General features: G+C 32.4%; 1 protein-coding gene across 1 annotated transcript in view; it reads right to left on the reverse strand.

The window, feature by feature from the left end:
• Nucleotides 1–4,181: 4,181 nt before the first annotated feature.
• The window catches only part of LOC120628101, a 57,317-nt gene continuing 49,088 nt past the window's right edge, over nt 4,182–12,410 (reverse strand). The window contains exons 11-20 of the mRNA XM_039896319.1: nt 12,175–12,334; nt 10,959–11,466; nt 10,692–10,857; nt 9,820–9,865; nt 9,458–9,565; nt 8,824–8,957; nt 7,019–7,418; nt 6,183–6,336; nt 5,751–5,937; nt 4,182–5,214 (exon numbers count right to left, since the gene is read on the reverse strand). Of these exons, the coding sequence (XP_039752253.1) occupies nt 5,134–5,214; nt 5,751–5,937; nt 6,183–6,336; nt 7,019–7,418; nt 8,824–8,957; nt 9,458–9,565; nt 9,820–9,865; nt 10,692–10,857; nt 10,959–11,466; nt 12,175–12,334 (1,944 nt within the window). The 3' untranslated portion in view covers nt 4,182–5,133. The remainder of the gene's footprint in view (nt 5,215–5,750; nt 5,938–6,182; nt 6,337–7,018; nt 7,419–8,823; nt 8,958–9,457; nt 9,566–9,819; nt 9,866–10,691; nt 10,858–10,958; nt 11,467–12,174; nt 12,335–12,410) is intronic.

The raw sequence follows: 12,410 nt of genomic DNA on the forward strand, positions 1-12,410 counted from the left end.
TATATTAAATCTGATAATAACCGATTTGATGCAGACGAAGTTGCGCGGGTCAGATAGTATTAAAATATACATATAGTTAGAAATCCATGTCTCGCAAGAACCTGCAAATGGCTAGACCATACAATCTTAATAACAAGGATTCAAATGTTTTAGTAATATTTTTGTTGGTTTAGCAAAAAAGAAACTGTAAATAACACATTACGAACATCTAAATTTGTAACTTTGTCTATACCATACTATTATAACTATATAGCCCACAAAGTTCACAGGTTTATCTTTGAGGTAACTCTAAGTATACACAAATACTTTTAAACACGTTGCTTTCGGTTTTTTCTTTAGGTACCTACCTACCCATTCTATAATTATCAAACGAGTTCTAAAAGGATTACCGAAATGTTTTGTGCGTTACTTGGTGTTATATAACTACAATGTATTTTTCGTCAAACCAGCACCGATTTCGGTTTGTGTTTGAAAAGGCTTATGAACATTCCTCATCAGAACTCCAGAAACTTAATGGTGTTGCTGCTGATACAGATTATATTTTCGTCCTGCAGAAAAGGGCTGTTCGTGCGATATATAAAATGGGCCCAAGAGAGTCATTAAGGGATAAATTTAAAGAAGTTAAAATAATGACGGTGCATAGTCAGTACATATTTGAAAATTTAATTTATGTCTATTAAAATATAACAAAATTTAAAAAGAAAATGCACTATAACAATATTAATGTTAGGAGCAAAAATAATCTTTCGCAGTTGTGCAGTTTACTCGGCTACACAAAATTGCTAATTCATTCAAGGGCAATTGTATATTATTTTATAACAAAATACTAAATGAAATCTTTGAGATGACTCTCAATAAGTTTAAAGTTTATATACAACGTAAGTTTACAGACAAATCCTATTATAATATTAAGGATTATTTAAACGATAAAAAAGCTTGGGTGTGAATTGCTCTAGCTTCATAGCTTAATATAAATTTACTGGAAGATGGTGATAACAAAAAAATAAGTTAAGGCTAAGTTTGTTGTGGGCTCTTCTTAGACCAGGGCGCGTTTGGAACCCTCGTAGCTTTAGGTTTAAGTTGGCGCACGAAGTTATCACCATCCCCTTACAATTATGTAAACATATATGTATGAAACCTTCATAAGTGCCTGTGATAGGCCTACATGAATAAAGAAATTTTGAATTTGATTTTGAATTTGGTGGAGAATCTCATTGGTCTAGTTGTCAGTATGTTCGTATAAGAATGGTGAGGTCTGGGGTTATATTTCTAAACTTATTTAAAAAAGAAATAGCATTAACTCAGCATAGTGTTTGCTGTTATTTGTTCTGAGGTTTCGTGCAACTTTATAGTCTATGACAATATAAATCAACACAGTGCATTACATTACAGTTATTTTATCCCTGACATTAGTTATTACTTTTAACAAACTGTTCGTGGAGAAGACGTTTGCTAACTGTAAAAGTCAATGTCAACGTCACAGTGTGCTTATGACAAACTTAAAAAATATATTTGTAATACAAGCCAATTAATTGCTCATGGCATATTAATCAAATATTATACATACGAGGATAAATAAAACAAAATCCAAGTCTACCATTAATTATTTATTCCTTAAACATTGCTTTGTTTGTATGTATTTATTTTAAGAGATTACAACTTACGTTTTAACTTAATTATGTTACTAAAAATATAATTATTTATTTAAATAAAAACAGATAAACGAAAAAAATAATACTCAACTAAAAAATATGGCGTAAAAATATAACAAAATACGTCTCAATAAATATAAAAAATACAAGACTTAAAAATATATTATACTTACAAAGAAAACTGAAATGTACTGTAAAATATATCAAGCGACAAGGTTTTATATAAAGTTAAAGTTATATGGAATGTAAACGTTTGTGGTTTTCAGGGTTCCGTACCCGAAGGGTGGTAACGTGACCTACTAAACACCCAGTGCCCGTCCGTTCGTCTGTCTGTCAGTAAGCTGTATTTTATGAACGGTAATAAGTAGAGTTGAAATTCTTACAAAATTAATAAGAAATTGTCTGATTTGTCCTCTTTTTTTATTGTTAATCGTCTACCGGCAGGGAGACAGGATGAAATAATTCAAAATATAGGTATATGTGGTGTTTTTGCTAATATATTTTAGTGTTTTCTATTCTGTCTTTACCTTGTTCTTTACGGAACCCTTTGAGCTCAAGTCCGTCTCGCACTATGCCGGTTTTTTCCTATAAGTAAACATATTATTAAATTGTATATTTTCGAAATCTACACAACGAAACATTCATTTTCTACTAAACTAAAAAAAAAAACTTGTATATGTTGTCAGTAAAAATAAGAACATCGAGAATCTAAAGGACAATAATTTAAAGTGAGGTGAGGAATGTAACGACTTTTTTCATTTTAATTTATTTTCATTGCGTATTTTTTGTGACATCAAATATGTTTGTTTTCCAGCCATAATAAACCGTGAACGCATCAAAAGTGCCATCTATGGGTATTTGAATAAAGAAATATATAACAACTTAGGCAACACATCACACGACATATAGAAGCTTTATCGGACTTTTATAAAGGATTATTCGTTCTCAAAATACGATATACCAGTTAAACAAATATACAGCCATACATTCAAGTTAACTAACACATGCTACAATCGTACCCATTCCGTGATTGGATAAATAGAAATAATTTTATGAACTGAGAATCGAATATGGCAAGATGTATACCTAATTTAAAATCTTAAAATTATCTTAAACTTAGAATACATTACAAATTAACAATTCTTATATTTCCAAAATTGTGATTATTTTTGATGTGACATTTAATTTTTAAAGTCTACATTTACCTACTACTACACTACAAAATTTATGTATTTACTTAAATATTTCTAAAACTACCTAAATACATAGTATAATAAAAATTAAGTTAATATTAAATTGGAGATAGTAAAGAGATTCATTATTGTTTCTCCTTAATCCATCTGTTAATCCTTATGACGGTTTTTATTTGAAAAATATTTCTCAAATTTTTAACGAGATACTTTCAAAATTGTAATGGTATAATTTTAAAAATATTTCGTCAAATAAAAATGCTACACAAAGTTGTTAACCAACTGTGTTGTAACTTGTAAGTGGGTAAGATAATCTAAACCCAGGCTATTAAACGTTTTTTTCTGGCTGATGCGTTATGCAAGGCGCTTTTAAAAGTTGTTAATTAACGAAAAACGTAAAAAACTCACATAGTTTATCCTATCATATTATATTTTAATAAAATGCCGCCAAAGATATTATCTGCAAATACTAGGTACAAGGGTTATTACGTAGCGTATGTTGTTAGATTATAAATTAAAGATTACGTGAATAGAAATAAGTTAAATATTATTGTGCGTTGCAAAATAAACTTAGTTTAATTAAGTACTGGCTCGGAATGTAAAGATTGTTTCCAAATTTTAACTGCGACATTATATTGTCATTATTTGTTTGATAATTATTAACACTGGGAGTTGTAATCTATTTAAAATATCGTTTTAAATGTTATTTTATAGTTTATTTGTATAATAATCAAATGCATAGTTTTCAAAAAGTATTTCAATAAAAATCTGAACTCGGAACTTCTGTTCCGTGTTTGTTTGTTTATTATTTTATTTTCTTTTTTTTTAAATAAAGGATGTCGTATTCATTAAAATTAAATTAATTGCAAACAATGGCTTAATAAAATCGTATTTTTGCAATCATAAAAAATATGCAAAAAATGAGTTTTGTTGTATCATTTAATCGAAATAGAGCAAAATAAACGTTAATTACTTTATTAACTCGCCATAGAAATAGGTACTATAAAATGAGTATTTACCTCACCACCTAAAATAAAATGAAAAAATAGGCACGTAAATAACTTAAAAAATAATTCTTTTCTGTACAATTCAGTATTAACTACGAACAAATATATATATAAAATCCATAAAAAAAAAAAAAAAGTAGCTACCACCTTCTAAATAAAACATATTTCTTGGTGCTAATTTAACATTCATTTCGTAACTTATTTAAGTTGACAGTGCTAAAAATAGTACAATACTTTTCCATTAAGAATAGGGAAGTACTATTTGAAATTATCGATATATAATTATATAAATATTATTTCGTAAAAATATCGGTTTTAACTTGTTTTCTTTATTTGTTAATATTTTATAACGACATATTAACATATATAAAGGTACAAAATATTTAGATAAACGTACCTATCGATATTGTTCAACTAGCCCTAAAAAGGAATTGCGAAATAGTGATTACTTTTAGAACTGTCAATTTAGTGTAATTTATTTGTGTTCAAGGAAATTAGCACCATTAATAGAAACTATCAGATACTTAAAAGTAAATTATAATTTATTTAAAAATCGCTTGTGTATATTACAGCTACAACAAACATGAAATCAAATCGCAAATATTTCATGACTCAATTCCTTTTCCAACAGACGTTCGAATCTATCGACTAATTTGCTTATTGAGCCTGGATCTAGTTATTTGGGTCGTGGGTATACCTATGTCCTACATTAAATAATTCATTAAAGCTATTATATTATTGCTATATTATTAGGAATGATTTTAATACATATACGTTCAAGGACGGATAGATTATTAATAATTGCACTTTTCGGAATGTTTGCACCTATTTACAGTTTATAGAAATATGAGTTTGCGAGTTGGAGCGTATTAATTTTTTTTTACCTAAAATTTCATCTAAGGGGTCGTGATACCCTTACCCTTAGCTTAGAATTCAAGTTTCCCGGGAATCTTTTGTAATAAAAATTTAGATTAAAAAATAGATTTAAGTTATAGAAGAACCACCCATTTCATTCATGCAAACTTAAAACTCAGGATTGTATAAACTGCATTATAAATAATTTATGCAAGTATAAAAATAAAATAATATTATGTAAAAAAATAAAACATAAAATAGCGAATACTGCATTGTTTTTTCGATACTATTAATGAGAACATCCGAACCGAATTCGTAGAAATATTGTTTTTTTTTTATTACTTAGTTAAATTTTTCCACCAAATGGTAGATTTTTCAAAATCTTATATTTTTAGAAGACATTAAAACATTTTTCTTTCTTATTCTTAATTAATTACGACAATCTCTAAACACGTGAATGTTGAATTCTACAAATGGCATCTTAGGTTCGGGTATCAGGTAACACAGGTCCTGAAAAGAAACGATTGAATTTAATTTCTTGATAAGATAGATCACAGTTGCAAAACCAATAATTGACTTTTTCATGTGTGCTAAGCGTGCGTAAAATTTTCTTTTACACACTAGTGCTTTTGCTTTCCTCCTGCATATGAATTCTCCTGAATTACATTTTTTTTTTTTCTGTACGTAAGTAAAGAAATAGAATTAGAATTATTTTGAATTAAGGTCAACTATTAATATTGAATTGGCTTCATGCAAAGAAACGGTAGCACTGCCAGTGTCGTCTACCAAAAAAAACTAACTTCCGCGAAATTATATTTCTTTTAGACTTATACAGTGAAATATCGTTGTTCAAAGCACGTGCGGAATTGTTCTGATCTATCGAGAAGAAGCCTTTAAGAAATTCAACAGTTGCTCTTTTCCAACATCAGCATTTTACCATCACTATTCCGTCTTGCGGGAGATGCTTCCAAGCAAACTTATCACTGAGAATTTTAACAATTGTATACTAATTAGTAACCTCGCTGTGGTAAATACTGTTATCTCACCTTTAAAGGCATAAATCCAGCACGAATTTTCATTTGTCTGTCCATATTGCATTCCAAGGTCATTTTCGAAGTCCAGAAATCTCCAGTGGGTATCGGCTTAGCTATTTCACGGTTAAGCTGGCAATCCTTTTGCGTATCATATTTGCAGTGGAGATCACAGAGGCGAATATCTTTTAATTTCGATGACCTGGAAAAAATAGTTTTTTTATACTTTTCGGTCAAAAATATCCATTTTGTAGGGCGTGTTCCTTGCGTGACCTGCGAAATTATAGCTATGTTGCTCTGTTTATAAATTATGGTGTTCTACTTACCATCACGCGTCAATTATCACTATAAAAAAAAGACTTCTGAGATTTATAAAATTCAGGAAATAGACCTAAAGCAAAACAAAACATTAATGTATAAACTTGAACTACTACACGAACGACTAACCTGAACGTTATATCTATATGCTTATGATGTAGGCAGTGGGAGAGCGGTACACTGTAAGTGTAGTTGTGAAGTGCGCGTGCGCAGATCCGCTCGCTAAACACTGTGTCGTTAGATACCGGCTTGCTCGCTACGCCCACGGATATTGTGTCGCATTCTGGAAAAGGGTAAAATTGTTTTGTCAATCTATCTAGCTCAGTGTGAGAGCTGAGGTCTTATTAATGTCATGTAACTAACGACTTCATTCTTGAATTCTTCTTCTTTCATTCTTCATTTTATTTTTGATCAACATAATGTATTGCATAAATTTATTTTTTAATTTTTCATTTCTGCCAACTCAAAACTCGTGATTGCATTAAAACAATATTCATGTATAAATTACATAATTGAAATATATCTAATCGCTTAGGTAATACGTAGGATCAGTTGACAATTTTCGATTATCTAATGATGTGATAAGAGAACATCACTAAAGAACAATGCAACGATAAATAATGTCATTAATTTGGGAAGGTACTTCTTACTGTCAAGAAATTTTAAATTAGGTCGTTTCACTCCCAAATCTATCACGGTGCATAGACCTAATCTGTCGTTACCGCTCTGACAGTTTACGGTTCTTAGAAGTTAGGGATCAACATAGCATATATACTTACGGGATGCTGTCAAGTCCATGACGGCATATAAAATTATATCAAATGTGTGGAATTACTTTATCATTCCTGTGTTATTGCTGCTGGTACTTACTTAATATCTAGGTCACCTTAAAACGAAATATTTCTTTATTTCATTGTCTGTCTAGTGTGTACCCTGCTTTCTGTAAAGTGCAAACATTTACTCACCAGGGGGACTTATTTCTTCAGATTGTTCAATGTTCATGTCTTCAGAACTGCTTCTTAAAATGGCTTCGTTACTTTCTCTCACTATTCTTCTCAATATAATCTTCTCCTTCGCTTCTCTCTTAACCCTAACTCCTGTTTCTGACACATTAACTTTATTAGCATCCAAAAAATTAGATTCCGCCATCATTTCATCATGGATTTGGTTCTTCATCGACTCATTGTCTGTTTTTTGTATTTTAGACGTGTTTTTTTTTGGTATGGCTGGAGTTAAAGGTATTTTTTCTCTATTGATGGGTTCGAGGGGTCGGGGGAAGGTCTCATTTAGTTCTTTGTCTGATTTTGACCTTTCTAGCGGTTCCTGATTTTCATATGTCTGCGGCGGGTCTATACCACACGATGACTGAAAGAAAAAATGTGTCAGCAAATATATTATTTATTTAATTTACTAAATGTTAAAGTGCACAGTTAATTAAAGATAATTTGGTATCAAAATCTGAGCTTAATATTGTATGATTTTCATGAGAATCTTACCAATAATAGTAACAAAATGGATCTTGAAATCTGACGTATATCCTTTTAGAGAGCAGCGTGTTAAGAAAAATTCAAGTAAGTAATCAAAATATTACAAATGGCACACATAAAGGACCATAACATTGCAGTACAACTAAATATAAAATATTCTTGAGAGTTTATTTAGTAGACTACAAACGGATGGCAACCTGTTGCATCAATGGAAAATTGTTACAACTGTATAACCTCTAAAAAGTTCCTCGAAAGGAATAATTCCTTTCTCAGATCTCGCTAAACCAAGTTTATAAGAAAATATACGTCAAAATACACATTGAGAGATCTGATGGATGAATATATGAATCGTGTATGGAAAACACGGGGCTTTATTAGCAACCGGTAGGAGAGGAAATACGGGGAAAGAAATTGTGGGGATAAAGTCCTAACTGTCTTAGCTGGAATAACTAATAGACATATTTATTAAATCGAAATTGTATCCCACTCATAATACCAGTTAACGATGTTAAGATATATCGTAATTTAAGTCAAGGAGTGTAAGTCACGCATGTCTATCGTATCAATAATCTCCGGTCAAAGTTTGTAAAACGCGACTTTCAAATCTATGTGGACTATCTAATCCCTACTAATATTATAAATGTCAATATAAGTTTGTTTGTTACGCTTTCACGCAAAAACTACCTAACCGATCCTCATGAAACTTTGTACACATATTTTTGGAAGTGCAAGAAGTAATATAGGATAAATTTTATTCCGACATTAAGCTCGGTTCCTTTGGGAGAGGGGATGAAAGTGTTTGACGATTTTACACTATAACTCCGACTAACTATAACCGATTTAAATCATTATTTTTATACTATAGAGGTTTTAATATGTATTTAATTTTGCCCAAACTTTGTGTAGATCTGATGAATGTGGTTCGAGATAAAGGACAGAAATCCTCAGCGGACAGCAGCAAACCCCTCATTTTTAAGGCTTAGCGATACTGAATACTTTAATTTTTTAGCACTACAACTAAATTGAATGCCGCATCAAAAAACAAAATCAAACGCAGACTAAATCGCGGGCAACAGCTAGTACTCTATAACGTTGAGATTTTATACAGCTTTCTACAGCCAGCGTTCTTGTTCAATAAAAAATATGGTTTCAGAATTTGCGTCTATAAAACCAGTGATGTATGATCCAATTTAATTTGACGTTACTGTGTTTCTAAACTCAAAATCAACTCCACGATTCAGAGAGTGAAAATTTTATACTAGGCAATCATGACCGAACCTCACCTGGCATTCAGCATCTAGTTCGTTGTCTGTATTGAGAGTGAATGAACAACCACTCCCGATTACTTCAGCGATGCGAGAGACTAACACCGGTGTGTCCAACTCCACGAGTGGTGGTTCCGATGTGTGCTCTTTAACTGTAACAACCAAAGTATAGATACATTACATACCCAGATTGCCGGACATAGTTGCAAAAAACTATACTATTCATAAGAGCATTAGAAATGTAGTCTTTGAAAATGTCAGTTCTAAAGTAAGCGAGACATCTAAAATTTATCTGGGAAACAATGGTCTATTCATCAAACCCTGAGATCGTCGCATGAAAATCGGTTATTTAATGACTGGTATATAAAATTTAATAATAAAACCAAAAGATGTAATTGTTTTCGCTTGAACTGGTTTATATTAGGGTAAGCGTATTTGAGTGTAGAGTGGGTGCATTGACCGCTCGTGTTCATTCTCGCAATAAACAATACAGAGCGCGTGGGTGTGTTCTATTTAAGTTCCTTTAACCCCGATCAAGAAACTGAAAGATCTGTTCGCGAAAATCAGAAATAAGAGTACACATACTAACACAGTGAAGAAGATTTCTACCGAGAACTAAGTTAAGAATATGTCAAAGATCAAAAATACTCACTGAGTACATTCTTGACGTAGTTTTTGGACGCGTGCAGTGTTGTTGCCATAGAATGCGTTTGCGGGCTGGATGTTGTGAACTCTGGACTTGTTTTGTACGGTCCTTTCTCTGTGTTCAATAAAACATGAGATTATAAATATTAATAAATAGCAATTATTAGGTACTTAAAAATGCTGATTTTGGATTGTGAGTATAAACATTTTTGTTGGGCCCAGAAACTTCTCTGCATGATATTGCATTTTTATGTTAAATCATTCTTAGTACCAACTCCGAGTTAGAACGTTGGGTGCTTTTTTATGCCAAAGCTTACGGATGCTTATGTTTGCTCACTTAAGGTTACTCAGTAAGTCTACATACGATACCTTTTGCAGTTTTTTTAGATGCCGTGTGTTGCGCTGGTTTTAAATTCTGGAACAATACAAAATGTATAAAACTCTACTCTCTTTACTCTCTTATACCCTTTGATAATTGAATAAGGGTACATAGGACCGCTTATTAAGACATGAATCTCATGTTTTAATAAGCGGTCCTATGTACCCATTGGATAGGACTTCGACTCCTCTTTTAGGGGGCCTAGTTCAAATCCGAGTACGCACCTCTGACTTTCGAAGTTATGTGCGTTTTAAGCAATGAAAATATCACTTGCTTCAACGGTAAAGGAAAACATCGTGAGGAAACCTGCAAGGCATGTAGGCCCGAGAGATCTCCATAATGTTATCTCAGGTTTGTGGAATCCGCACCGGGCCAGTATGGTGGACTACGGCTTTAACCCTTTCTCATTGTGGGAGTGTAAAAGGTTGATATGACGATGAATCTGATGTAAAAGCACCACGCACTAATTTAGTTTCTGCTGGTAGGTTTGTGATTCAAATTTTAAATTTTTTAATTAAATATCCATGATGTTATGCCGTCAAATACATCCTATGTAATTAGAGATGAGATGAGTTAACTAGCTGAAGTAAATGGTTTTCTCCAAGTTGATCAATATAATTTTTTTTTTTTTTAATACCTATGCGATTTTTGACAACAAAAACACCATCTTCTTAACTTAGCGCGATCGCCATCAAGCTAAAGGTGCTGCTTTCCTTAGCCTAGTACTTAATTGCTTGCTTGCTCGTTACACTTTTTGTGAGTTAGGTCACCATACAAAATGTGCGTGAAGATTATTATTTTAGAACTTTTTATAACGCGCCAGAGGTATTAATTAAAGTTTTAATACTTTCTCAAACCTCACCTGTATTTGGTTTTGGTCAGGAGGCGTGGCTCTATGCGTCGACGCGGTGTTTAAGTTGATTTTCCCGTGATATTGGTAGTTCGAGAACTTCTCATTCATACGTATTTCTTTCATTGACAATAACTCTTGATGCTCTCTGAAGTACAGGGCTGACATCACCACTAGACTGCGAACAGTACAAAAGAAATAGTAAACGAAAAAAAACTAAGAAACGAAATAATAATTTAAAAGAAAATGTCTTAAAAACTGAAAAAGTTATAAACTCACCAAATAGCCATTATAAAGATTAATATAGTTATGATAATCTGTAGAAATTTATTCGATATCAGTTCACTGTTTGCATCCCCATATTTATATTTTCTCCCACAGCAAAACGGCAGTTTAGTGTTGCTATTCGCAAAATTATCCTCATCCCTCAACCATAAACAAGAGTCCTTCTTTTTTGTAACACTGAAATTGTCGTCCGGCAACTTTTGAGTGTTCGAATCTAAAGTACTAACATAAGTTGGATATGTGTTTTCATTTTCTGATTTCTCTTTACTAGAATGATATCTGACACATGTTTTATTGTAATTGTAGTATTTTCCGTATTTCGCGAAGTTGTTGTGACAGTTTTTGCATTGCTTTCGGGTAAATTTTGGGGAGTTGTGACTTAGTTTGTGGCAGCACTCGTGGCGCCGGATGCTGCGGGCGATGTCCCGGATCTGGTCGATGGAAATGTTCCCGTCGCTGTAGAAGGATTTTGATGAGGCCGATATGCCAGAGAAACGGGAATCTGGAAAGAATGGTTAGTGTAAAAACCATCTAAATAGGTAAAAGGATGAAGATGTGTAAACATTAATCATCAATTTGTTATCTCGAGTAAGGTATAAGTACGTAACATTAACATCGCCATTTGATACTTATCTATAAAACTATGATGTTTTGATGTTTGTGATGGCCAGCATGGTGGACTACATCCTACTCAGCAGCAGATAAAAACAACGTATTTTAAAAGAGTTTTAGACATTGACATTTATACGAGTCTGGGTCACATAAACGAGCGGACAAATGTAGTTTTTTAAGCACTTCAAAACCACTTCACTTTACCAGCCCAAAAGGAAAGTAGAGGACATTTTATAACTACGAAAAGTGTGTACCCACCTAAAGTATAAAGTCAATACTAAAACGAAGAAGAAGGCTAGTTTATTTTTATAAAACATCCAAAGGAAAATAACATTTAAAAATAATACTCGACAATTAAATACACAATTTCAACAAAAGTGCCTTTGCTGAGGGTATGGAGTACTCTAATGGCAAATGGGCACTCTCAAGCTATATGACTATAGAATCTTAGGGCCCTTCCTTTTTTGTGGCTTCCGGCTTTGATTAACTTCAAAGATAAAGTGTGAAAAGAAACTGCTTCAGATTGGACAAAATAGAAATATATAATTTTTCGGCCGTGATTGAAATATGTTTCGCTTTTAAATATTCATTTACTCACCATTGCTAACACTCGACCTAGAACTGTCCCGTCTTTGTAAAACACTGATTTTGCAGAGCTTCTTATTGATCCTTTCCAGCTGATCGATCCTTGACTCCAGATTACCAGTCACTTTACATAGTTCTTTGACTGCTCCCAGATTTTCCATAAAGATACGATCCTGTATATAAGTAAAAATAAACATTCAATCTTAGTCCATCTAACGTCGTCAGAACTGACCAAATCCAACAGCAAGA

The sequence above is a fragment of the Pararge aegeria genome, chromosome 12, assembly GCF_905163445.1.
Source record: "Pararge aegeria chromosome 12, ilParAegt1.1, whole genome shotgun sequence".
Taxonomy (NCBI): Eukaryota; Metazoa; Arthropoda; class Insecta; order Lepidoptera; family Nymphalidae; genus Pararge; species Pararge aegeria.